Source organism: Diplotaxodon limnothrissa, linkage group LG23 (assembly GCF_057381915.1).
Source record: "Diplotaxodon limnothrissa isolate DT_005_m linkage group LG23, D_limnothrissa_male_GT1.1, whole genome shotgun sequence".
In the NCBI taxonomy this organism is placed as follows: Eukaryota; Metazoa; Chordata; class Actinopteri; order Cichliformes; family Cichlidae; genus Diplotaxodon; species Diplotaxodon limnothrissa.
Genome location: NC_140617.1, coordinates 8,291,153 through 8,316,832, shown reverse-complemented (window position 1 = coordinate 8,316,832; position 25,680 = coordinate 8,291,153). Strand labels below are relative to the sequence as shown.

Here is a 25,680-nt window from a genome sequence, read left to right as displayed (position 1 = left end):
GTGGCATTAAGTTAAACTTTAATTTCTAGATCTAATTTGTCATCCACCATCCTCTTGTTGTGGTTAGAGTCCGATTGAACAGTGAGTAGTGATATGGAACTGAAACATCGTTGTTGTCAACAGGAATTCATCTAAACTAAGCTGCATCTTTCAACATTGTATTTTAATCAAAATCACATTTTGAAAATGTCCTCGTCTGTCAACAGATCTGAAAAAAAATATTCACATTCAACTCCATCTCCTGTGTCAAGTTCTTTGAGCATACAAAGAATTTTCAATTTATATAAAATAAAATTCATTAGGATATTTTAAATCACGTAAACAGCAAGCTGCCTGTATGCGAGCCAACTTCATACAGTAAAACTTCACCTGATAAGTGGTTACTGTGTCAGTGTTACCTGTAGGAACTGTGTTTGCTGCTGGGTCAGTGGAGCTTGCCCTTGCTGCATGGCTGTGACCTGAGACTGCGGTTGAATCTGTTGCTCCTGTTGCTGTTGCTGCTGCGGAGCCTGTTGGGAAATGCTAATTGTCTGCGTCTGGCCCTGCTGCGGTGCAAAGGCCGTCACCACTTGACCCATAAACATGGTTGTGGGGACCATAACTGCCCCACATGTCATCTGCCCTGTCACTAGCTTGGTGAGCAGCTGGGGGCCTGCAGGAAACCTGTAAGGTTCAGGAAGTTAGTCAGGTCTGATAAGTCTAATTAACCCAAATTGACATAAGGTCAATATATATGACCTTTTTTCACTATAAAAGTGCACTGTACCTAAATTAGTACTACATTAAATTGAAGTATTATGCACCACAGAGGGTGCCATCAATGAACTCGAGCACTACTTAATAACATTTTCATTATGAAGAAATATAACAAATAGATTTATGTGAAGATTCACACCTAATCTGAGCCGAACGGTCCTGTGCAAATGTTGCCACAGCAGGAGTGTTGGGTCCAGTATTCTGCGCCAGGCTTGTGGCAATCTGAACCACGTTAGCAGGACTTTGCTGAGGGATCATCATCGTGTTGTAGAGAGATGCAGGCAGTGGATTCTGTTGAGGCTGCACTGTGTGCGACGACCTCTGAGGCTGAAATAAACAGAACCGGAGTCTATGACACGAGCATGCTGGATGGAAAAATCTATAACAACACAGCTAAGCTATGAATTCAGCGGGTCAGTGAGAGGCAAAATGAGAACAGTTTAGCCTGTCTGACCTGCGAGAGTGCTGTGTTCTGTTCCCGTAGGAGTGTTTGCTGCTGGGATGGGGGCTGCACAGCATGTTGTTGCTGTATGCTGTTTTGCAGAGATCCTGCAGAAACCACCTGGCCCTGCATGCTGAGTGTACCCCCCTGCTGCCCACCATTCCCCTGGGCCATCTGTACAGAGCTCACATTTAGTCCTCCAGGCCCTTTCTGCAGGAACATCTGAGATACACATCACACATTCGAACTCCAGCTCTAATTATAACAGCAACACATCCATCATGTAAGCTGAATATAAAACAATTAAAAAGAAAACCTTTCATATATTTACTAGGCTATGTAATCATTCATTTGCAACACTTGTGCGCAGCTCTTCAGTCCTACCTGCAGACTCTGTCCCTGCACCCTCTGTAGCTCGTCCTGGATCTGCCGCAGCTCATCCTGCTGCCGCTGAATGTTGACCTCGATCATTCTGGTCCTCTGCTCCAGCTGCTCTTTCAGGTGCTGCATGGCTTCTAACTGGCTGGAGAACTGGACCATTGACTGTTAAAGAATAAAGACATAACAGTATGGCAGTTTATTTTAAATGTTCCATACGTATATTTTACAAATTGTTAAGGCTCAGGTCACATTCTCTGAGTACAAACAACTTCTTGCATGCTGACCACAGAACACATTTTAACCAACAGTGACCACTGGCTTAAAAATGTAACCAATTCAAACTGCAGCTCCAAGAATATCTGCTTAACGTTGGCAATAAAAGCAAGTGAATTTGTGAACACCCATAAAATTCTCAGCTTTAAAGCAAAAATAAACATATTTACAGCCTGCAAACTTTCCTTTGTTCTCTACAGCCAACTGACGGTTCATGACAACTGTGTGCAGGGGCTATATTTTTATTTAACTCACCTACATTTTTTAAAGACTTAAAAATCCAACATGCTGACGGTCAGACTACAGGCTACAGTAGTCCACAAACCAATAGGTGGCATCATAGGGACTACGTCTACGTTTTAGATATATAAATATAGGCATTCCTGGGTTAACAGCCCCATCATGTCAGTGCGTGGGAGCTATACAGAGCTTTGCAGATCCATGTTCATTGGCTGTCCCATGTCATAAGGCAGTGTCAAACAGACACATAGGCTACTCTTGTTCATAATTGTGCTGTTGGACCTTCAGTTTATCAAGTGCCACACAGAAGACATAAGACATGATGGATAAAGAAGTTCTTTATAGTGAAGTGAAACTGAGCATTAAAAAAAACAAACAAACAAACAAAAAAACGCTGTCCACTGCAGTCATTGTCTGCTAGTTATACTTAAGAATCAGCAATATTAGACAATAAAAAAAAATGACGTGAATATCTTACTTGGTTGTTGGTCGGAACTTGTTGCTGTTGCTGCTGTTGTTGTTGCTGTTGCTGCTGTTGTGGCTGCTGCGGCTGTTGTTGTGAAACCATGGATGACGCCACGTTCTGTCCTGTATTTTGGGAACTCATCGACTGCTGATGGAATTAAAGACACCAAACAAAAGTCCTAAGTCCTAATGAAATCCCTCATGACCCAGAATACAGGTATCGTGAAATTTAAGACCAGAGCGTGTGCGCTTGTTCATCCACTGACCTGACTGCTGATAGATGATCTCCGTTGTGATGTCATCTCCACAGCAGAGACCGACTGGCGACCTGGTGTACTCCTATCTCCCTGAAGCTTCATTTGTGATGCTGAAGGGCAAATATAAACATGATGCTCAGATAATAATAATAAAAAAAGAAATAGTTAATATACATCAAGCTTTGCTCAGTAGTGAACAGATGCTTGTACTTACAGGCTGGGTCAGACACAGCCGTGTGGGAAGATTTACGTGAGCTGCGAGACGAGGCCGATGGGGTCCGACTGTGGTCAAATCGCTCTAAGGCCTCTTTCAAGCTGAAAGTGTTGAGCTGGGACTCAGAGCCTGAATCCTGGGATTGCTGCAAACAATGCATTGTCACAAGGTCACTATGCTGTCCACTCTTTAATTTTTACAAATCATACCTCATGTTGGTCTGACCTTCTCAGCGGTGATTTGAGGTGGTGATTCTTCAATTCCCAGCTCTCTGCGCTGTTCTGCTCTTACTTCAGCATAACTGCAGCGCAAAGACAATTAATGACACACACAGTTAGGGTTGGACACAACTTTCATAATTATGGCTCTGGAAATCACCAGAATACACCTGAATTAAAACAATTCAAGTTCAGACTTTCTGATTTCAAAGTTTGAACAGAAGTATATGGAAAATTAACAAATCATGACTTTTTTTTAATATAAAGTTTAATACAATTGTAATACTACTAATATATATATATATATATATATATATATATATATATATATATATATATATATATATATATATATATATATATACACACATACACACACGCATTTGGCTGCCTCTTATACATTTCAATATGTAAAAATATTTCCAGTAGCTTTTGTCTACTCCATAGTAATAAAAACACCACATCACTGGAAGCAAAGCATGTCATTATACTACCTCTAGGGTTTTACAGAGGACTGTATGTTTTAGCTCGTGAGCAATGTCATATCAAAGGGTCAAGAGGGAAATCTTCATGCACCTTACGACCGTGTGTGTGCAGACAATGAACTCTGGCCTGGAGTTCCACTGGTGATAAGTAATGTAGTAATGGGTCTGAAGCCAAATCCATTGCTGCCCTTTGGTGAGGAATCTGTAGTAGCAGGACTTTCCTTTCCCATATTGCATTACTACACAGAAGCAAAGAGAAGATTTCAATGCTCTGCTTTGGAAGCTCGAGAGGAAGTTGATAACTGGAGTTGACCATGCTTCAGTGATCGCTGACAGAAGTGTACTCACAGTGTTCGTGACACTTGGCTAGTGTCTCAAGGTCATCTACATGATAGTAGTCATATCCTGATGTACCCAGGACCTCAAATGGGAGGTAACCTATGATGGGCGGAGCTCTGGACAAACACAGTAAACGTTATTGAAATGATTAACTGGAAGTCAATCAGGAAATGTCTTGTTCTTACGTTAAGTCATACATCCAGCCATATTTACCCCTAAATGACAACATAAAGCAATAAAGGAGTATGTATGCATGTAGCTTCACCTGATGCTTTCACAGCATAAGGAAAATAAGTGTCTTTCTAAATGGTTCAGGGTAGCATGCCTAAACATTTTGAGAGTTGGGATAATTTGCTACTCCCAGCTCTCACCACTCACCAGGATGAAATGTCTGTATTCAGGTGTACAGTTTACCTTTCTACCAGCCCAGAAGAGCTGTTGTTGTAATGTTTAATGAGACTGATAAAGCTGATAAAGCTTCTTTTTTTTTTTTTTTTTAATCCCTGAATAAGATCATTGAGCTTTTGTAACTATGAGAGCCAACTACATCTGTGTCTAAATTAGCTACTGGTTACAGTTATACCTGTAGTTCATTTCATTTGGCCTGTCCCAAGGAAAACACACGCGACGCCGTTGTTCTGAGTTCATGTTCACACTTTTTTTTTTTTAAACATATTAAGTGGCGTAAGCTTGAAGGAGGAGCTTCAGCCCTCAGGCTATCTGACTTCTGAACTACCTACTATTCTTATCTTACACACCTTAACCTTGGACTTCTATCATTCAACCTTAACTGAATGACATTTGCACGTCACACTGTTTATTGCATCATTATGCAGGCATTATTTCGACACTGATTAGGATTTTTATTATTATTCTTCCATGCTGGAGACAGCTGTGGCCAGAACGGATCTTTTGGGTTGTCTATCCCATTCACGTAATATATCAGGAATGCCTGGAGGGAATGTCGTCACATCTGGGATAAATATTAACTTTGAATTAAGGATGAACTCATTAAAATGTACTCATTTTTTTTGGACAAAGGTCACTCTGATCTACCAAAACGAGATTTCAGCCAAAACTCAGGAATGTCTGCACTAATTATGAAAAACATCTTTGAAATAATAAAATTATTAAGTTACTCCATTTTATTTTTATAAAGGTAAAGAATTAGCTACACTGAAACATAACCTAGGATATCAACTGAAACGTGCATGGTTTCAGAGGCATACAAAAGTGAATGCTTGCTTACTTTCAAATCCTCTTATCCCCCCCAAACATCTATTTGTGTAAGAAAATATATACATAAATATTCCAGATCCATGAGCTTACAAACAATATGTTGTACAATATGTAGTTGTGTAGATAGTCAACAAAAACAAATATCAATCGTGAAGTTAGAGTGACTGACAGGTTTTGGATAGTGTTCGTGATATCACCCCGAGTCATCAGCACCACGTCGAAGGCCCGTGGGAAATAAAGTAAAAATGCTGGTGACCGATAGCGGGTCAGGTTGACCTCACTCTTCTTTTATAATAATAATTATGTTTCCTGACCACAAGCCTTCATAAAAGCAAGCCTGCTGTGTAATAAATAATGACAGAAGTGTTACAAAACACGAGTTTTTTCGATTTGGTCTCTCACAAAAATCAACAATTCTGATTTAACAAAAAAGCCACACAGTCACATACCGTAACCATGGTTAAAAAAAAAAAAAAAAAAAAAAAAAAAGGTCATTCTTTATAAATATAGGTCAGCAACTTTCACACCAAATCAAGTAGGTTAGGTTTGACTAAACACTTAATACTGATCCATTGTAGCACAAACTGGAAATTAAGTTATGCATTTACACTGATAAATTGGAAAAGAATTACCTGTGGTCCAGGAAGAGAAATTTCCACTCTAAACTATGTCTGGATGTAAATTCCTCATTAGGCTCTTCTACTGTGCACATCTCCTATTGGTGCAAGGGGAGAAAACAGAACTTAGAAGACATAAAAATACACATACACAACTCTAAACTACACACAGTATATTGTCTTAAAAAGAGCCTTTTAAACTTGTGCAGTATGACAAATTACATGATCAATCATCCCTGTTTGTTCAGCAATACAAGTTCTGGTTTATTTTCAACTTATTTTATCCATTTAGGTTCTGCCATCTCCAGTAAAACAGCCCAGGTTTCTACGACAGCGATATGTCAACATAACCCCTCCCCCATTTTTTAAATGAGGTAAAAAAGTTATTCCCAGCAGAGGCATGAGGGAACTACACATGATAAATGACAAGGGCCCAAATCATTTTTCCTCAGGTGACCATTACTGCTGAGTCCTGTCCTAATTAAAGCTACCTTAAGAGCCCTAAAGCAAGAAACCGAATGTGTGTCAACCAGATAAAAGGAGAAGCAGTTAAAGATTCTCACCTTGATAAACTGTGGCTTGGCTAGCCTCACAGTGGCTATGAGACACACTCTGTCTTCAAAGGCAGAGTGAAGTGATCGCTGGATCACTCCATCGAAACCATTTCGGGTACAGTTAGGCACTGGTAAAAAAGAATGGGAACAAAGCAAAGTTAATCCTTTCACACAACATCTCTGCTCTACATTCTGACTCCGTGTACTGTAACTTACCATTATTCAGGGACTTGAAGTTTCCAATAAACTTTACATATTCATACACGGGGGGCTCTTTGGGGTCGATTGTCCCTCGGAGCATGTGGCAACAGAACTCTAGCTGATTTTTTGCTATAACAATAATAATAATAATAATAATAATAATAATAATAATAATAATAATAATAATAATAATAGCTTAAACATAAGAATTGAAGAACAAAAACAGCAGCTGAAGACAGATAACATATCCAACCTACTTTTAAGATACTCAGGTGTCAATGTTTCTCCTTCCATGACATGAGAGGACAGAGCCTTGTACACCTCTGAATGCTCCCCCACAGGCAAGAAATTTAACAAGCTCTGATCAACAAGATCAGACTGGGGAAAAACAAAACCAATGAATATGTTTATTACCAAATGTTTCATCAGTGAACTACTGACTTTATCTATTATTTAAAGCTTATACTCACTGGTAAATGTTCTAGTAGGGAAGTCACACTCTCAGAGACATAGATTATATTCCCATCAGCCATAATTGCAAGGAAAAATCCATCTAACGCCTAATAGAAACAAAGGTTAGATAATATTTCATCTATATTTTTGCATAGAAACACAAGAAAAATAAGTGCAAGAAACTGCCTTACCTCCAACATCAGCTGAGTGAACTCTTCATTACTAAGAAAAGGAGGTTTCCAGTCTTGTCTGATCTCAGTTGACTCTGACTGAGCTGCGATTTCTGATAAAGTAGACATAACGCATGTAACTTATAACTCTGCGAATTTAAAAAGGCACCCATTATGCTTTACCTTATGGACCATTAAAGTGGTCAGTATATGTAATCCCAGTAAGCCAAATGTTCATGTTTCAGAATGCACAAAGCAATCAGTTTCAGCTCATTTTTGTTCTACTTTTGGCTGTGTATGGTGGCCCTAATATGAGTCCACACAGAATTTGTTTGCAAGAGGCAGTCAAACAGAAGCAAGTTGGCTTGAAGAGAAAGAGCTAAAACATTTCATTTTAAACTAAGGATGAACTGAGGGATAAACCCACTACCATTATAATTAATTCTAGTGGTTATTAGAGTTTTTCACCTTTGTGTTTGTGCAGAAAGTCGATACTTTTCTGCAAAATAGTGGACTTGTCCATCTTCCGGGTGTTGCCCGGCAGCATTGTACCCAACTCCTTGATGAGGACATTGAACTGGTCTCTGCGCTTCTTCTCAGACTTGTTACGGGACACGCTGGTTATTTAGAAGAACAAATATTAGTAAAAGTTAGATGACATCTTAACTAGGAACACTTATCAAAATCTTGTTCACTGTAGCTGTAATAATTCAAAACGATATCTAAAATCAAGTCTTGTAACAACTACAATAGCAGTTTTATGGAGGATGTAACTTCACTGAATGCATTTGATATGAAAACAAACCCAAGATCTTACCGTTTTGCTTTGTCCTTTTCATCTTCTTCCATTAACCCATCAAAAATACTACTGTCATCCCTGCAGATTGGACAAACCAACAGTTATATCAGATCCTTTAACATTTACAGTGAGCTCTTTGATAAGAAAATCTCTCCTAGAAAACATGAAGACATCAAACTCAGGCACTGTAAATCCCTAAATTACTTTGATCTTAATCTTCAAAAAAAGGAAAAAATGAAATCACTGTTAATTAGATGCATGAGAACTGTGGGCTTAATGTGTTTTGGATTTTCTTCATGTCCCACTATTTTTTTAAATCAACAATAAAAAAAAAAAAAAAAAAACTAGCCAAATGTTTGACTCACTGGTCAATGCTCGAGGTCATTTTGTATCCTGTTCAGGGTCGCAGTGTCGGTGAGGGGTCTTTTAATCGTGAGGTAGACATTTGTGAATAAACCTTTGAAGAAAAAACACCCATAAAATGGCAGAGTGTCAAAGAATCAAAAAACTTCAGACACGAGCAAAGATGGTAAAGACATTTCACCTTACTGACAGTACAGCTAGTTCTGTGAGAGGATGAGGAAGGTGCTGCTGGGTGAAGGTAGAGTACAGGTGGACACTCTGTGATAGGGGTGTGCTTTTATGAGTCTTGGAGGATATTCTCTCAAAGTCTCTCTTACCAGGCTGCAGAAAATAGCTAAAAGTTCCTCGGGGTGCTGTGTCTTTCGTCTGCTTAGGGTGTAAGTCTGGCACATGGCAGCAACATCTGAGTCTATGAGACAAAAAGACACAACAACCGAGGCCGTTATTGAAAGATTAGAGAACCATGATATATGAGATTGATTTATATTTTAAAAAAGTAAAAATAAAAAAAACAAGCATTTATAAGAATTCTGCCTACATTTATGCCTGAGGGTTGAAATTACTCCTTATTCTTTCATAAATATAAATACATTATAACAATGGTGGATGCTAATATGATCAACGATCATGTCCCATGTTTGTTTAGATATGCAGCTGTGTGGAGCTCTCTCTCCTCTCTGCAAGGCAGGTAGGTGAGTGTGTTTGCTGCTGAGACCAGGCGAGACTGCTGATTGGCTGGTTTGAAGAAACTGCTGTGTACAGACTGGACAGCCACCCCTTAACCTCCTTGCCTCCTCTCCACTCTATAAAGAGCTAGCAGTTAGGCAGCTAATAGCACTGCGTGTTTGTGTGAGAACACTGGTTCTAAGAGTTGACTCTTAACACTAGGTGTGGAAGTGAGATATAGGTTAAGAGTTATTGGTTACAGTTTATTTTAATACTACTGTATTACTATTGGCTCTGTATGATGTCAGTGACAGAGGATAAAGCTCAGTTTCAAATGGGAAGGGAGCTAAAACAGCTTATTTCAGAACCAGATGAACTAATGGGCAACACCAAGGTCCAGTATAAGATAAGGTTAAGTTTGAACTGTGAATCCTGCAAAACTGCTTTACCTGAATTCAAGAATAGAACTGTCGACCTGCAATTGTTATTCACTCTTAATGTGGCAGCACAATATCAGCACTCACATCAGCACAGTGAATTTTGCTGTTGAATGTATGACTATAATCACCTGCATCCACCACAGCTTATATTAAGGTGGTGCTTTAATAGGGGTCACATCCTACATGTGCAACAGAGACGCCGAGGAAAGCCAAAGGCTGAAATGAGTCAGTTTCTTTCTGCTGCCATGTAATATTAAAACCATTACATATAGTAAACAATTATGAGTGCTGATGTTCTCATCAATTTATTTTTTTGTGTTTGCAGTGGGTCAGCATCAATGAGACTGTTCTTTTTGTATAGTATAATGTGGTAATACATCCCTTTACTTTAATAAAACCAAGTGGAGTTTTGTACTACATCAAATAGTCATTGCGTAGTTTCTTTGGCAATTCTTTGTGTGTTTTGCCAATGAAACAGCAGCAGAATGTGTTGGGTTTGCAATAGCTGTAACCTCAAACAGCTCTGTCACAGAGAGTGAACAGTAAACAGTGAGGCTGTTATCAATTACATAAAATTACACTGGATTATATGCTCCATTGCTAACTGCAAATCACCCAAGCAATCTAAAGTAAGTGTGGCAAAAGTGGACTCTAAATACTAACAAACTCAAACAACAAAAACAAAAAGTAAAATAAAAAAATATTAATAGATGTGCAGTTGCACAAAAAAAGAAAAAAAAATCCTGTGGATTACAATTTTTGAATTAATTACTTAAATTGACGTTTGATCGTCATAGTCATAACTGTAATCAAATACATTATGGTTTAACTACAAACATACTTTTTTAGGCCATTGTAAAAACCTTGGCTAGTAGGGTTTGGCTCGAGTGCAACATCCCAAAAAAAAATTAAAATGGTGACAGAAGTAATTTTAAAAGCGATAAAAAAATAAAAAAAATAAATTAGGGTACTTACTACCAAATATTTGCCTGCTTGTGTGCTGCTGTGTCAGATATACCAGAATCTGTCTTGATTTAAACAAGCCACAAATGCAACCATCAGTAACTGAAATACTCTTTCTACCACCCATCTCTACTATCTATTCTCTTTGCCCAGGTACACTAGATTTCAAATTAAAATGAGAAAGCCCGCTGGGTCTCTAGCCTAAATATTTGACCCATTTACTTCATGAACCAGTTACCGTCACAACCTATGTGGGAGGCTTTCTCAACATAACGGCCTATTTGTGTTGGTGAGAAAATCCCTTCAGTGTTTTTCCCCATGAATCTTGGTAGACATAATTTAAAGAGTTTAAATTAGGCCTGTTAACATTTGGTAAAGCCAAAAAGAAGAATTACACCTACACTCACCGATAGAATGAGTGAGTGTAGGTGTATTATTAGAGTAAACAAAGCTCTTCAGTTAATTGAAATAAAAAAATGAAAATGAATGAAAAAACCAATAAAAATAAAGCTACTTTCAGCAGTTGCCTTATTCACAAGGAGTCACCACAGAGGTAGCATTACATATTTAAACTGAATCAAGCAATCAACCCACCCTTGAAATCAACTAAAACTAAAGTGTATTGAAAATTAAAGCTAAAAAACAACAATAATAATAAACATAACTCTGGATCCAATATGCATATTTATGGTACGTTTCAAAAAATATACATCAGCCACCTCACATAATTAAAATATAGTTCTTTTTAATGTGATTTAAAATATTTCTGTCTTATTTACTTTTCATATTCCATTGAAATCTAGTCATCAAAGTGTTGCAATTCAGAAAATGCATTGTAAAAAGAGTATCATGAGCTAGAGCTTCAATGTGCACATTTTCATTCAGTAATTTGTTCTTTCCATTCATTTAAAGTTTATATCTTGTTTAGCAGCACAGTGGTTAGCACTGTTGCCGCACAGCAAGAAGGTCCTGAGATCAATTCCACCATCAGGGTCTTTCTGTGTGGAGTTTGCATGTTCTCCCCGTGTTTGCGTGGGTTCCCTCCGGGTACTCCGGCTTCCTCCCACAGTCCAAAGACATGTAGTTTGTGGGGATAGGTTAATTGATTAGTCTAAATTGCCTATAGGTGTGAATGCGGGAGTGAGTGTCAGTGCGAATGATTGTCTGGCTCTGTGTGTTAGCCCTGCGACAGACTGGCGACCTGTCCAGGGTGTACCCCGCCTCTCGCCCTATGACAGCTGGGATAGCCCCCCCCCCGCCACACTGAAAAGAAGAAGCGGATGGATCTTATTTATTTATATGTACAGGATTTTTGGTTTTTGTCAAAAGGGGGGGGGACTACAAATAATGACATAAAAACAATTTTCACCATCATATATGGTGATGCCAGAACTTCAGAAGCCTGAAACATTTTTAAACAGATGCAAACACTGTCTACTTAAAACTGATTAAAGTACACAAATAACTGAGATATGAACTAGCAGGTATAGTACGTGTGTAATGGAAACTTCAGTCAGCAATGACAATACTGGTTTAAAAAAAGGATTTCTATTGGTTGGAATAAACTTGCTGTCAAGTCAATCAAAATAAGGAAGGAAGTTGGCACTGGAAGTGTTTACACCTTAGTGTTGGGACAGTGGAAAAAATGAAGGTAAGAGGGAGGAGTAGGTTCTGTCATGGCCCACTGACTTTCAGCTATGCAGTGTTATTTTACTGCACCCTACATGTGACGCTTTTCACACAAATACATTAGAGAGTGGATGTCTTAACTGAGATTAAACCTTTGTCAACACAAGTGGCCAACTACACATTGGCACAGCACTGTAAAAGGGAGCGGTGAGTTGTAGTAAAGAGCATTGTCTAAAGATTTTGTACCAACAGACACAAAGAGCTTTTCCTTTTTGGCTGTACATCATCTTAAAAGCAGGCAAGCTAAACTGGATTGCAAATTAAGACTGGGGGGGAAAAAGGAAAAAAGAAAAAAAGAAAAGGCAACAGAGGCCATCGAATGTAAGACAATTTCATAAATAAATTGGCTATATTAGAGCACAATGAAAGACAGAAAGAAAACATTGTAGTTGAAGCAGTAGCTTTCGGCACAGAGCGAACGTTGTGTAACTGGGAGAACAGGCGTTGTATAACTGTGATGTCATCTGTGCTTCACTGACCTGCTGGCCCAGTGACCTACTTTCCTCCTCCTCCGATCTAACTTAATCACAGCTCCACAAGCAACACCTTCCTCTTCTCACTAATAACACTACACTCTGTCAACACAAATCCTTAGTATTCCACAGCGTGTATACTTCACAAAAGGTGTGAAGAGGGAGTCAAACTGCCTGCATCTCACGTTTCCTCATTTAATCACATGATTTGAAAAGGCTTCCTGGGGTTTCCTAAGCCTCAGCGGGGACCAACGTCAAGGAAGAAAGCAATGAAGATGTGCTGCATTTTCATCGGGCTTTAACAACATCAACCAAACAGCCTCACTCACATATGCATTTTTCACACCGAAACATCTCAAAAAGCACTGACTGACGACAGTCATTTATCATAATTTTTATGTGGCTCACACAACATTGTTGAATGCCTGTATGTGGGTGTGTGCATTCAGATGTAGGGCACCAGAGCTCTGAGGATATGAGTCACTCTGAAGTGGATCTATGGCGCCGCTCGTCACGCACTCCGCCACACCCCGGCGCTGAGATGCCAACACAGCAACTGTGCCAATGGGCAACACCATAGCAACCGGCCTCACCGTGCAGTGTAAAAATAGCTCAGCCGAATTCCTCCGCAGCTGATACTCTCTCCATCATACACTAAGAATTATTAGACTACCGCGAGCGACTCCTTTTGTCATGAACTGGAGTCTGTGGATGTGAAACACTCTGCAGGTTCCACCTGTGCAGCAGTGCAGTAACACATGTGTTCTGTAAACATTACTGCACTGTTGTCTTCATGCAGTGAACATGGCTACGCACCAATTCAAACAGTACTTTTTGTCCCTAACTTATAATAAAGCAGATTCTACTTGTGAGGCAGAGCACTTTTACTTCTCAGTTAAGGGGGTCGTGGAAAGCAGAGAAAAAGAGCCAAAGATCCAAAAATGGATAGAAGATAGAATACAGCAAAAGCAGCTTTCACATATGACTCAGTAAGCTCGGAAATTAACAAACAAAAAAAAATTAACAAAACGCTAGATTACTACAATTTGTCTGACCAGAAATACTCAGTTAAATTATTCTAAAGCCCTGTCCACATATAGAGCAATAAACACAATGCTAACCGTAGGTCACAAGTATGCATTAATGCCTTCAGCTGTGTCGGTAACCCAGTAATGTATTTACAAGGTTACCTATGCATTAGTCAGTGGTATCCTTTGTTACCTTTCGTGGTCATGTCACGAAAGATAACAAATCAATCACTTCCCCTCAGAGCAGAGAAAATTTTAACTTGCTGCTTCTAGTCATTAAAAGTTACTGTTCCTGCTGTCGCTGAAAGTCTTTGAATTTCACTAACATTCTGCAGTCACTGGTCCCCACATCACTGACAGCCTCTTCCTATGTGCATGTAATGTGGTTGTATTAACTTTCTGCACTGGTCTGTTGATGTTAACAGTGAGGAAAGCACACAATTTTATAACTGAAGAATGTTACTTAAGGTCCTTAAATACACTGATGATTTGTACAGATGTTGTTTGATTTTAAAAAATTAGACTGTCCTCGGGTTTGGATATTTTGTTTTGTTTGTTTTTTGGCTTTTAGCCCAAAATTCTATAATTCTCTCTCATTTATGGCTCAACCAAACTAGAGTAAAAATAGTCCACCAACCTCCTACAAGAGAGAAAATTAAATAAATAAAATAAACATCATCAGTGGTGATTGCTTTGAATATTTTCCACCAACTACACAGAGATTCTGAGCGTGCAGCAACCTCTCGGCACCCGCTTTCAATCACAAAACTACTACAAAGGTCGCTAAGTGGAGGGAAACCTGTCTCAATCACAACAATTGCAGTGTGACATGGAATGACTAGAATTACTATCAGACAGACTGGTGAAAGTTTTATTATTAATTCTCATCCAATTCATTGCCAAAATGCTGCACTCAATCTTAGTCAGTCTGCACTGGTGAGCACAAATTGCCTGCGACATGTCTCTGTGGTTGTTTGCAATAATTTTGGTTATGCCGCAATTTCCGAATGCCTAATGTGACTATAGCAATAAACAACTGGTAAATTAGTCACAGGGAATATCCCTAGTTTACACTGGACAGTATTAAATAACTGTATAATGATTATATTCCACTCTAATGAGAGCAGGAACCATTTGTTCATATGCAGGCTGGAGCAGCAGCTACTAATACAGATGCACAATAAAGCCCCAGACAGCTCCGCCTGTCATGGTTATTTAAAATGAAAATGTCAGGATGAAAATGTTTTCTCCCTCACAATGTTATTAAAACAAGACCTTTTGTTATGGTGTTATTCATCAGTATTCTGTCTTCGAAGCATTCAAAGAAGTCAAGAAGACTGCAGTTATGCGCAGCTTGCAGATGCGAATGAAAAGTTTTTGCCTTTTACATTCATAAAAAACAAATATATCAGTAATCTAGACAAGACAATCAGAAAACCCATCACTTATTTTCAGTGACTTATCCTGTGAATATGACGCTTTTAACACCAAATATTTGGGCCAAGACTTCCTGGTTTTATTAGATTGATTATCAATCACTTTTATTATCAAAATTTACACATTATATATTTAACTCAGCTATAATCTTACAATATTTAGTTGACTAAAACTAGACTAAAAAAAAAAAACAGATGCCTTAATTATGACTAAAATTAAAATCAAATCAATTTAAACCAGAAAAAAACCCAGTATCAAAAAATCTCATCTCAAAAGATTCTGCATACCAGTCAGTTTATAACTAAATATTTAACTCAGGAAGTTGTCTGTGCACCAAACCAGACAGTCTTGCAAACAATCCTCATACTTTAAGTCCAATTCATTTGAACATTCTTCCAGCCTGTTAGAAACCTAATTTAATGGCTCTCTAGATCAGGGGTGTCAAACTCAAATACACAGTAGGCCAAAATTCAAAATGGAACAAAGTCACAGGCTAACATTAATATTTATTGAAAAAAAAAAATCTTCCTCTAGATATAAGAATAAATCTTTTCTTATGGACTCAAACAAGTTTAGCTGAAAAACTGAATATGGAACAGCAAAGCTTAATACTAAACAATATATACATTAGCTGTATAATACCAGTAGGCCTGCTCTAATAGTAATTTGGTATGGCCAGAGTTTGACACCTATGCTCTAGATGCTTTTCTCAAGTCTAAAATATGACGCAGTGCCCTAAATAATGTTAAGGCAAAACAGTTTAAAAAGGGACATTTTGTGAAACTTTGAACCCAAACTACAGATAACACTGTCCAGCAGGTCTTATATCACATGAGTAGATGAACTCTGGTTTCATAGCAACCTTTGTGTTTTCCCCATCATCTGTCAAAACCCCGATACCTGAGAACAGGGGATGGGTGAACTCTCATTGATCCCAAGTGTGGGAGCACAGACCACAGCTTTAACAAGATTTCTTGAAAGTCTGTCAACCACTTAAAAACCTGTGGTGCTTATAAGCCTCACCCTTTATTCTCACACAATTTTCAGCAAAACAGACACAATGCAGGGTTTAGAAAGCCATAAGGAAGAGAGGGTGTTCATTCTGCTGTAAGTGATAGCAAATATCTAGGATAATATTATGCCGTTTTAACAAGCAGCAACAGCAACAGCCTCACTGCCAAGCAGGTCACACAAATCAACAACAACACTTTGGTGAATAAATTACTCAGTCACACATCCTGTGAGAGGCAGCTTCAAGGTCTGCACATCCTAGTGGCATTCACACAGCAATTAATGATGCGATTCTCTCAGTTTACAGGCAGAGCAGTCTTTCCTGTGGCTAGTGGAAGATTCGATGGTTTTAATAATGTCATACTCATTTGGCCTGTAAGCAATAAAATCCACAGCACAAGCTTGTCAACATTGCCCACCAGTCTGCTGCACAGTTATACCAACCAAACTAAACACAGGGCAGCCAGCTGTGTTTCCACTCACTGCACACACATCCCCAGGCCCAGCGGCACAAAAGGAGTCTTTGTTTTGCATTTTTAATCCACAGACAGGAATCTTTGAGACACAAGCCGCAGTAGTTGGCAGGGTCCCCTTGACTACTGCTGCCCTCCTCTCCCAGAAGAGCAGGACCTGAGCCAGGGGCCTAATCCTGACGCCAAGTGGGTCACTGGAGTTCAGGAGGACGACTGGCAGCATGGGGAAAGCAATCAAAATTAAACGTGGACTTGCAGCCCTATATGACCAACATTTGACCACAAGAAGACAACCACTTAAATAAGAATCAACACTGCATTCCCACCGTACAAGCAGTAGCCCTCTGAGCAAACTGAACAAGTAGAAAACCTGCACAAGTAATGATATTACTTGACTGCTCTGTCTGAGATTATGCGCTTGTCCTTTTCCAGATGACTTAGCAACATTATTTTCCACAGATTAATATATCAGGGCACACCCAAACAACTTTGCTCTGGCCAAAATCTCTCTTTATTGACTGGAGTTAATCTCAGATAAAGAGTGCACTCTTCCGTTGTCTGCCACTACACAAGCTTAAATTAAACATCATTCATCATGCAGAACTCACAAACAAGTGACATGGGATCTAAAAGTCTAACAAGACCTGTGTAGATATGCAATGTAGCAAACATCCTTACACGTCAGTTGAGCTATTGTTTAATCATTAGAAATAAAGTAAAGCGGATGCAGTGGGCATGTCTATCTACAGTGTTCTTTGGCATTAACTACGCTGGACTACATTTATTGATTGACTGAACTTTTCAGAGATAGCCAAAGATAGCCATATCTGCTTTTAGCTCAGCCTTTGAATGTAACAGGACATTTCTGCAATGCATGTACAAAAATCCAGTCTTAGTTTTAAACCATATTATCTTTTGACTACAGGCAGAAAATAATCATTCTGAAGATGTTACACGTTTTACCATTTTTCATTAAACAGTGTTAGCATAAAAAGGTAATGTTTGAACAACAAGAAATTGTCATTTTGATTAAAACTAAACAACCCCTCAGCTTCTAAACTATAAAACATCTACTGTCCACTTTTGTTTGAGCAAAACTTCCATAATAAAGGGAAATGCTTATATGCCATTAACGCCATTACGTGAAATGGGAATTGCACCGATTATACATATTTTTATTAAGCTGTGTGCAGTTGTATTTTAAGTCTCCCCATATAATTGCAGAATCAGTTGTGACTTAAAGTTTAAAAATAAAAGAATTTCGCTCCACACAAACTAAAGAGGAAATTGCAATAATAGTTAATAATCCCATGACCGTGGCTTGTGATAGCACATATAGTGTTAGATATTTCTATGAATTTCAGCCCTAATAATAACACTTGTTATAAAGACCCCCAAATCCAACGCCTTTCTGCACTGAATAAATAATTATAAAACATTATTTTTTACTTGCCGTTACTGGACAAAGTCAAATAATGTCAATGATGTGTGCAAATAAAACATTTTTCCCTCATGTACTGCACCACATTAAGTCTTTTTCAATGTGTATAATGTATGAAACAATTACAGCAAACACTAAAAAGAACAGCGAGTTAGAAAAGAAAGAGGCTACTAGCCCATTTGTACTTGAAGTTATATCAGTCACCGTTGGCATAACCAGAGTCATAAAGTGATATGGTGAATACAAAATCCAAAAAAATAAAAATATATTAGTCAATTCTATAACAGTCTAGTCTGATGATCCACAGACACTGAGCTCTGAATCAAGTTGTTAATAAAACCATGATGTTGTCAAAAACTATGGACACGTCTTGTAGAAGAATAACTTGCACCTTAATTTGGGCCAAAACAATTTTTTGTTGTTTTTTAATATAAAAATCTCAATCTCATTTGAGTGATGTTTCTGTACTTTTAGTTTTTAAGTCAGAGTGACCTTTAAAATTATTATACTCAGGCTCTCTCCTACTGATTCACAAAAGAGCTTCAAATAACTGCCTGGAGGCATTTCCAAGATGCCTAGACTTCTAGATTTTTCTAGAAGGATATTTGATATTTTTATTTAAACAACCCATCTTGGGTCTGATTTACCCAACAGTATGGCATCTAATCAGCTATGTCTATAGCCACGGACATAGCCGTCTTTAACAAAAGCTAATTATTATGGGTTAAGGCCACCTTAAACCTATACTTTAAGCCTAATCTAATTAATATTTAACAGAGTAACACAGGGAATCCAGATTAAAAATATGAAAAAGAGAGATTCAGTTTAGTTTTAACTATTAAGCAGGAAAAGATAAATACATACAATAGATTATACATTTACATTTATCCAGACTAGGCCTCTTGTAATATACCTTTAGAGAGCTTAACGAGACACAACATGTGTATAACAACAGTAGTGATAGAGCTTTTGTCTGAAGTTAATCAAGGTTATAGCAAGATGTAGTCAAAGAACTGAACTACTTTGCATCTTCGCATGACAAATTCATTTGAAATTCTCTGGTGACTCAGCCAGCACCATTCTCATTTCCATATTCATCATTTTCATGACAGACTGCAAATCAAAAATAGAGCACTACTGAAACATGGACGAATAATAGCTCTGTAACAGCTTCTGATGAATTAGACTTTAAACAGCCTAATTAACCCAGGCGAATATGCACAAGCTCTAAACAGTCCACTGCTGCAACCCGGAGCTAAATTCAGTGGTTAATTTCCAAGAAAGTCTTACCTTTTGTCTTTGAGTGGTGCTTAATTCGCCAACTCCTCCACCTCAATATAGTTAAAACTTGTAGTTAAAACTTGTCCGAATTCACCTGTTGAACAGAAACAAAAAAAGCTAAAATTACAAATTGGTGGCTTTGAGAAAAGAGTCATCACTGACTCAGAGCTAAAACATCTAGGTCATCACGAGCCTCCCACAGCACTGCAGAAATAAGATGACACACACTTCATTCACCAGCTTTGAAATGGTCTCTTTACAGATAACATAAATAAAAAAATATGTTAACCTGAATGTTAGTTTGTGCAATCGTAAGAAAAAGTGATGCTGAAGGAGTGTGCGAGTGTGCGTGTGTGTTTCAGCACCACACTCGTAAATTGTATTCCACTGAAACGGCCTTACTTAGAGTATCTAGTTATATAGATACTCTCTGGAGAGTACACAGTTCTGGTTCTGTTGGATCTCAGCTCTGCTTTTGATACTGTAGATCACAGTAGCATGATAAACAGACTCAAGAACTTGTTTGGGATTACTGTTTTAAAAATGGTTTATGTCATATTTGTCTTAGAGATCTTTTACTGTTTGCATGAATTATGTGACGTCAGAATCAACAATTTTGCCATGTGGGGTACCTCAAGGATCTGTCCTGGGTCCAGTTTTCTTTCTACTTTATATATTCCCCCTAGGCCAAATTATTAAGCGCTATAAAAATATCTCCTATCATCTCTATGCTGATGACATTCAACTATACTGTTCCTTCAGGATTTCTGAGTTTTAGAAATTGTTTAATTTAAGTAATTGCCTGACAGAAATCAGCCATGGTTAAATGACAATTTAACCACGGTTCCAACTAAACTGTGATAAAACTGAAACTAATTATTGCTCCAGGCCACATGGTCTCAGAAATTAGACAGCATATCAGCTTCCTAGACCCTTATGATTTGATTTCCTCCCGTTTAGACTACTGTAATGGTCTTTTTACTTGTTTTAACAAATCAGCCTTAAATCGTCTTCAGACTGTGCAGAATACTGCAGCACCTCTCTTAACAGGCATCAAGAGAAGATCTCATATTACTCTAGTTTTAGCCTCCCTTCACTGGTTGCCTGTAAGTTTTAGGTTTCATTTTAAAATTTTAGTTCTAACCTTTGGGGCCCTACATGGTCAAGCTCCCCAATATTTATCGACCTGCTGAAACCACATTCGTCTTCTCAAGCTTTAAGGTCATTATATCAGAGACTGCTGGTGGTACCGCGCACTTTCAGGCAGTGGCACCACGGCTGTGGAATTCTCTTCCACTGTCTCTACGCTGCACGGACTCCATTGATTCTTTTAAATACAAAAGCATTTTATTAATTTCCTCTTATGTTGTTTTTATTGTTTTACATTGTTGTTTTATTTACTGTTACATTGTTTTATATTTCCATTTCTTGTGTTGTAAAGCACTTTGTGATTTTTATCTGTGAAAAGCACTATATAAATACATTTTACTTACTTACTTTACTTACTTACAATAATTATTGTCACATATTATGCCTGAATGTCTATTTTCTTGTAACTGTGCGGACTCGTCCACAGAAAAGTATCCACTAACTATTTTTATTTTTCAGTTGCCAATTCATTAGTTAAGAAAAAAAGAAAATAGCGTCAACAAAAATGTCACATTTGCCTGAAATTAAATCAATATCTTGGTAAAAAAAAAAAAAAAAAAAAAAAACTATTAAAAATCTTAAATGCATTAATTAAACAGAAAGAAACTGAGCAAAACAGAATATTCTAGAAAATGTGAAGCTGCAGCCAAAAGTTGTTTAATATCTCGCTTGGCGCCCAACTTAATGCTGGTAATTACAAATGTTAATTTACTTTATACGTGGAAAAACTCCACAGGTAATAATATTGTTTCAGCAATAATGGATGGATGTTCTAGTTACCGTCTATATTTAACTGACTTCTTATCATTAAATAGAATCATGATGCTTTTACAGCCTACAGGGTGCAAACAGTCATAACCTCAAACAAACAGTAGCATACAAATATGTGTAAGTACAGACTTGGAAGCATCAATGTAAAAACTTGGGTTCAGCTTAGGCAACATTGGCACAAGACGCAACTGATCAACTTCCACATTTTCCAACACAAAAAAAAACTTTTTACAAATCATCTATTTGGTTTTTGTCACATTTCTCTGTGCTTTTGTCTTTTACTAAAAAAATAACGAGTCATTTTCAGAAATACAAAATCATTAGTGAAGTTGCTGGTATACTAACGTCACTTTTAAGGGAAACCCCAGTAGACTTGACCTATTTTTTTCTTCATCATAGTAGCATCATTCTAAGACAGTTTTCAATTCCACCTAATCTCCATGTAGATCAGCTTCTTTATTTTTACAAGAATTACTTGCTGTCAAAAAAAGTTACCTTTGCTCTGTATTGTATATTTAAAGATTTTACTGCATTTAAATTTAATTTATGATGTTTAACTTACAATAATATCATAATTAAACCAACAGATTACTAGCAGCAAAAAGAAGGTGAAACATAAGCAAGACTGCACTGTATTTTTACTACTCACTAAATATCCATTCTGGTAAAGCACAAACAATGAGTATAATAAAAACATAAGTATATAGTTCAGTCCTTACACATTTTTACAAGTTCAAAAGTTCAACATCAAACAAGCCTCCGCCTGCACCTCGTCAGCTCCCATAACTCCGATATCACTGCGCATACTGAGCCAAAGAGATAAATTGTTTACTAAGAAATGGAACTAGTGTTTAGGTCACACAAAGAAACAACTGCTGACAAAGTCTGTGAATGAAGAGGAAAAATCCTCTCAGCTCTCAGTGAAAGGTCAGTGTGACACAAACAACCCTGTGTGGTGAAAGGATTTCTCTGCAACTAATGCTGCTGTCAGAGATCATTGTCCTCTAAAGGCTTGGGGACAGCAAAGAGAAATCTTCACGAGCTTGTTAATATTTCACTTGCCACTGCTCTGTGTGAAAAACTAATTATGAGCCAACACATAATTCATTAATTTGGTAATTAATATGTTGGTTTCAATAAAACTTCAAAAGAAAAAAATACTGTTTAACAGTGTACCATCTTGATGTCTGAAAATTATTTTGAGAATATTTACATCATATTTATTATAATACATTATTACAAAAAACAGTGATAAATGTATTTAGATCTTATAATGTGGTCTTCTTATTAAAGGTGGACTGTTATTATTCCACTGACCTCCAGTCTTTTTTAACTACCATCAAAAACAAAATAAAGTGTAGCCTGCTTTAGAACAGCATGACATATCACTTCATTACAGTCAACATAAACAATCTAGTAGCTGATTTCTTAGTGAGCTTTTGAATAACTGGCTTCATCAAGTGTAAACATCAAATGTTAGCAGTTAAAATGTTTGTTTGTTTTTAAACAAATACCACTTTATTTCACCCCAAGATAAATCGCTCTTATGTTAGTGGAAGGGGTTTCTGTGTCCCTGTGATCCCAGGGGCTATACTGTCAAGGGCTTTAGCCCTGGTTGGGTCTCCTAAGGCAAACTGGCCCTGGGTGGGGAGACAAATGAAGAGCGATTCCAAGTACCCTGTGAAAAGAAATTACTGTGGTTACTGGGGCCCAACCTTGGAGCCAAGAGAGGTAGCTCAAGAGAGAGCATCTAGTGGCCAGGCCTTAGGGGCCAAAACATTCTCGGCAGGAACCTACTGTGGATTATGGACAAGTTGTTGCCCCAAGTGGAGAAATTCAAATATCCTGGAGTCTTATTCAAAGTGAGGGAAGCGGGAGATTAAAAGACTGACTGTGGCATTGCACCAGTTTGTCGTGGTGAAGCGAGAGCTAAGCGTAAAACTGAAGCTATCGATTTAGTGGTCTATCTATGTCCCTATAAGCTTTGGGTAGTCACTAAAGGAATGAGACTGCGGATACAAGTGGAAGAAATGAGTCTTCTTTGAAAGGTGGCTTGGAGATAGGGTAAGGAGTTCTTACAAGAGGGAATCAGTGTAGAGCTGCTATTCCTTCACAGAGAAAGAAACCAGTTTAGGTGGTTTGGGCATCTGACTTTGCTGCCTGGGTGAGGTGTTCTGGGCATGTCGTACTGCAAGGAGTGCCAAGGGTAGACCCGGGACAAGTTGGAGAGATTACATCTCTCGGCTGGCCTGGGAACACTTTGTGTTTCCCCAGATTAGCTGAAGGAGTTGGCTGGGAAGAGGGAAACCTCTGCAGATAAACTGCAGAAAAATGGATCCATGGATAGATAGCTTAATGGATGGATATTGTATTTCAGCAGAAACAAAATCTTACACAACTTCAACAGGCAATGCAATCCAAATGACACAACAAAAATTATTAAAACAGCAGTAAGGTTCCCTACTAGTGAAATCAGCATAATAAATGGCTGTAATGATAAGTCGATCTATCTCATTACAAAAGAATTGAAACCTCTGAGTCATTGTGAAATTGCATTTCACATCAAAAGAGGAAATACCTGTCAAATTTTTTCAGGTTTTTAGGTCAAGTTAAATGCTGACTTATCAACTCCTGTTTTCAGTAACAACTTCAGATGTAAAACCCATCAACAGCCAAAACTCTCATACAATAATTATTTGTAGTAATTGAAAAAAAAAAAAAAAAAAAAAAAGCAACAAGCAAGAGATTCATCTGAAAAAGGCTTTAGAAGTCATCCTCTGGCAGAGATTGAAAACAAAGCAATTAGTTTGTCTGACAAAATGCAGCAAAGACATGGTTAAGAACTTAAGAAACATAATATTACTAAGACAGGGTTGGACGAAAGACTTCTGAATGGAAATCTGGTGTTTGAATTCTATAGATGGATGCTGTAGCACAGATTTTGAGAGGAAAATGACCCTGAGGACACGATGCTCTAGTAGTCATCCTTGACACAGTGTGCAGTTCACATTCAAAACAAATGCACCAAGTTCATGGCATCAATGATTACTCAAGCAAAACACAAACTCTGTAATGTGAACTGACTAATGCAACTTCCAAAATTCAGCACAGCACTCCAATCTGCTGACTAACAGTATCAACTATAGATATAAAGCCCGAGTAGTACCTTTTATCTGTCCTCTGAATAGCTGAAAGCTGCCAGAGAACATTGCACTGAATCAACACAGGCTCCTCTCTATCAGGAAAACTTGATATGACAGGCGTTCAGTAATTACATTATTAGGCATAGCAGGTAATAATATAATCTGTATGTGTTCCTCTACCTCCGTCATAGCTCACGGTGTTGCCAGTCCCTCCTCCTCCGTTTAAAGAAAATCTGCCATGCTCTACTGCTGCTTTTTATTCCAAATAGCCACAGCATCTAACGCACAAAACACTTATTCCCTGTAAATGTAAATGTGCAGTTGAGGTTTTAGAATAAAGTAGAAAAAACGTGACGCTTAAATTAAGATGCCAAGTAGAAACAGATAACACAAGTAAAATCTAATCTACCAAAGCAGAGAGAAAGTGGAGAAAGAGAAAATTTCTGCTTCCTCCTTTTACCTGCAGCACAATGTAGTGCCAGCAACTAAAAAGGTGTCAAAGTATTTTTCCATGCTCTGCTAACAGCTTCAACATCTATTTATGGGTAAAAATGGAGTACAGAGACTGTACCGTCTGTAAACACAGCTGCCAAAGATTTATCAGTTAATACAGCTTGACCAACACTGGACCCTTTTTTTTAACTTAAAAATTCTGAAAACAACAAGTCATTTAGACACATTTAAAGTAATCAAAGGCACACACTAAGATGCCTTTGATCCATCTTTTTTCCGACCATTATTAGAACATTTTCCGTTGTAAGAGAAACAAAGGAAGAGGGAAACTGCTCCCAAATTACTTCAGGTTAGTACTTCTCTACAGTCACGGTTACTCATCAGTCAATGAATATCATGCCAAATAGATATATCTGTTACTTGTATATATCTATAGAAAGATGATAAAAAGGAAGATACCAACTTGATAGTTTAATTAGTTTAATGATTAACAATGAAATCAAATCCTCACTATTGCGTTTACTGCCCATCACCACAGGCAAAAAAATAAAGGGTAAGCATGGAAGAAAAAAAAAAAAAAAAACCACACACAACCTTAAGAGTGGTTCTAGTTGTTCTTAATCACAACAGACAGCATTGTAATTAAAGGTATTTTTCAGCTTCCAGGCTTAAGTTAAAGTCTATGCCATTTGCCCACAATTAAAAAGCTATGACAGTGACAAATAATAAATACTGATTTGCAGTTGTGGTTCTCGAAATGAACAGAGTGCACAAAGTGAAGCGTATAAACCATTTC

The 25,680-nt window shown here is 37.9% G+C and overlaps 1 protein-coding gene across 4 annotated transcripts in view; it reads right to left on the bottom strand.

Moving 5' to 3' along the window:
• Positions 1-25,680, bottom strand: part of clocka (clock circadian regulator a) — a 28,307-nt gene that overhangs the window by 1,288 nt on the left and 1,339 nt on the right. For 2 of the 4 annotated variants that reach the window (XM_085348925.1, XM_085348926.1), the window contains exons 2-22: positions 19,378-19,462; positions 8,648-8,875; positions 8,469-8,560; positions 8,122-8,181; positions 7,773-7,921; positions 7,326-7,417; positions 7,152-7,241; positions 6,939-7,059; positions 6,697-6,810; positions 6,490-6,608; positions 5,942-6,024; positions 4,080-4,186; positions 3,823-3,970; positions 3,254-3,329; positions 3,029-3,173; positions 2,824-2,924; positions 2,571-2,705; positions 1,583-1,741; positions 1,211-1,420; positions 896-1,083; positions 399-663 (exon numbers count right to left, since the gene is read on the bottom strand). In XM_085348925.1, coding sequence (XP_085205051.1) covers positions 399-663; positions 896-1,083; positions 1,211-1,420; positions 1,583-1,741; positions 2,571-2,705; positions 2,824-2,924; positions 3,029-3,173; positions 3,254-3,329; positions 3,823-3,970; positions 4,080-4,186; positions 5,942-6,024; positions 6,490-6,608; positions 6,697-6,810; positions 6,939-7,059; positions 7,152-7,241; positions 7,326-7,417; positions 7,773-7,921; positions 8,122-8,181; positions 8,469-8,488 — 2,382 coding nt within the window. In that variant the 5' untranslated portion in view covers positions 8,489-8,560; positions 8,648-8,875; positions 19,378-19,462. The remainder of the gene's footprint in view (positions 1-398; positions 664-895; positions 1,084-1,210; positions 1,421-1,582; positions 1,742-2,570; positions 2,706-2,823; positions 2,925-3,028; positions 3,174-3,253; positions 3,330-3,822; positions 3,971-4,079; positions 4,187-5,941; positions 6,025-6,489; positions 6,609-6,696; positions 6,811-6,938; positions 7,060-7,151; positions 7,242-7,325; positions 7,418-7,772; positions 7,922-8,121; positions 8,182-8,468; positions 8,561-8,647; positions 8,876-19,377; positions 19,463-25,680) is intronic. The other 2 variants (XM_085348928.1, XM_085348927.1) reach the window with 2 other exon arrangements.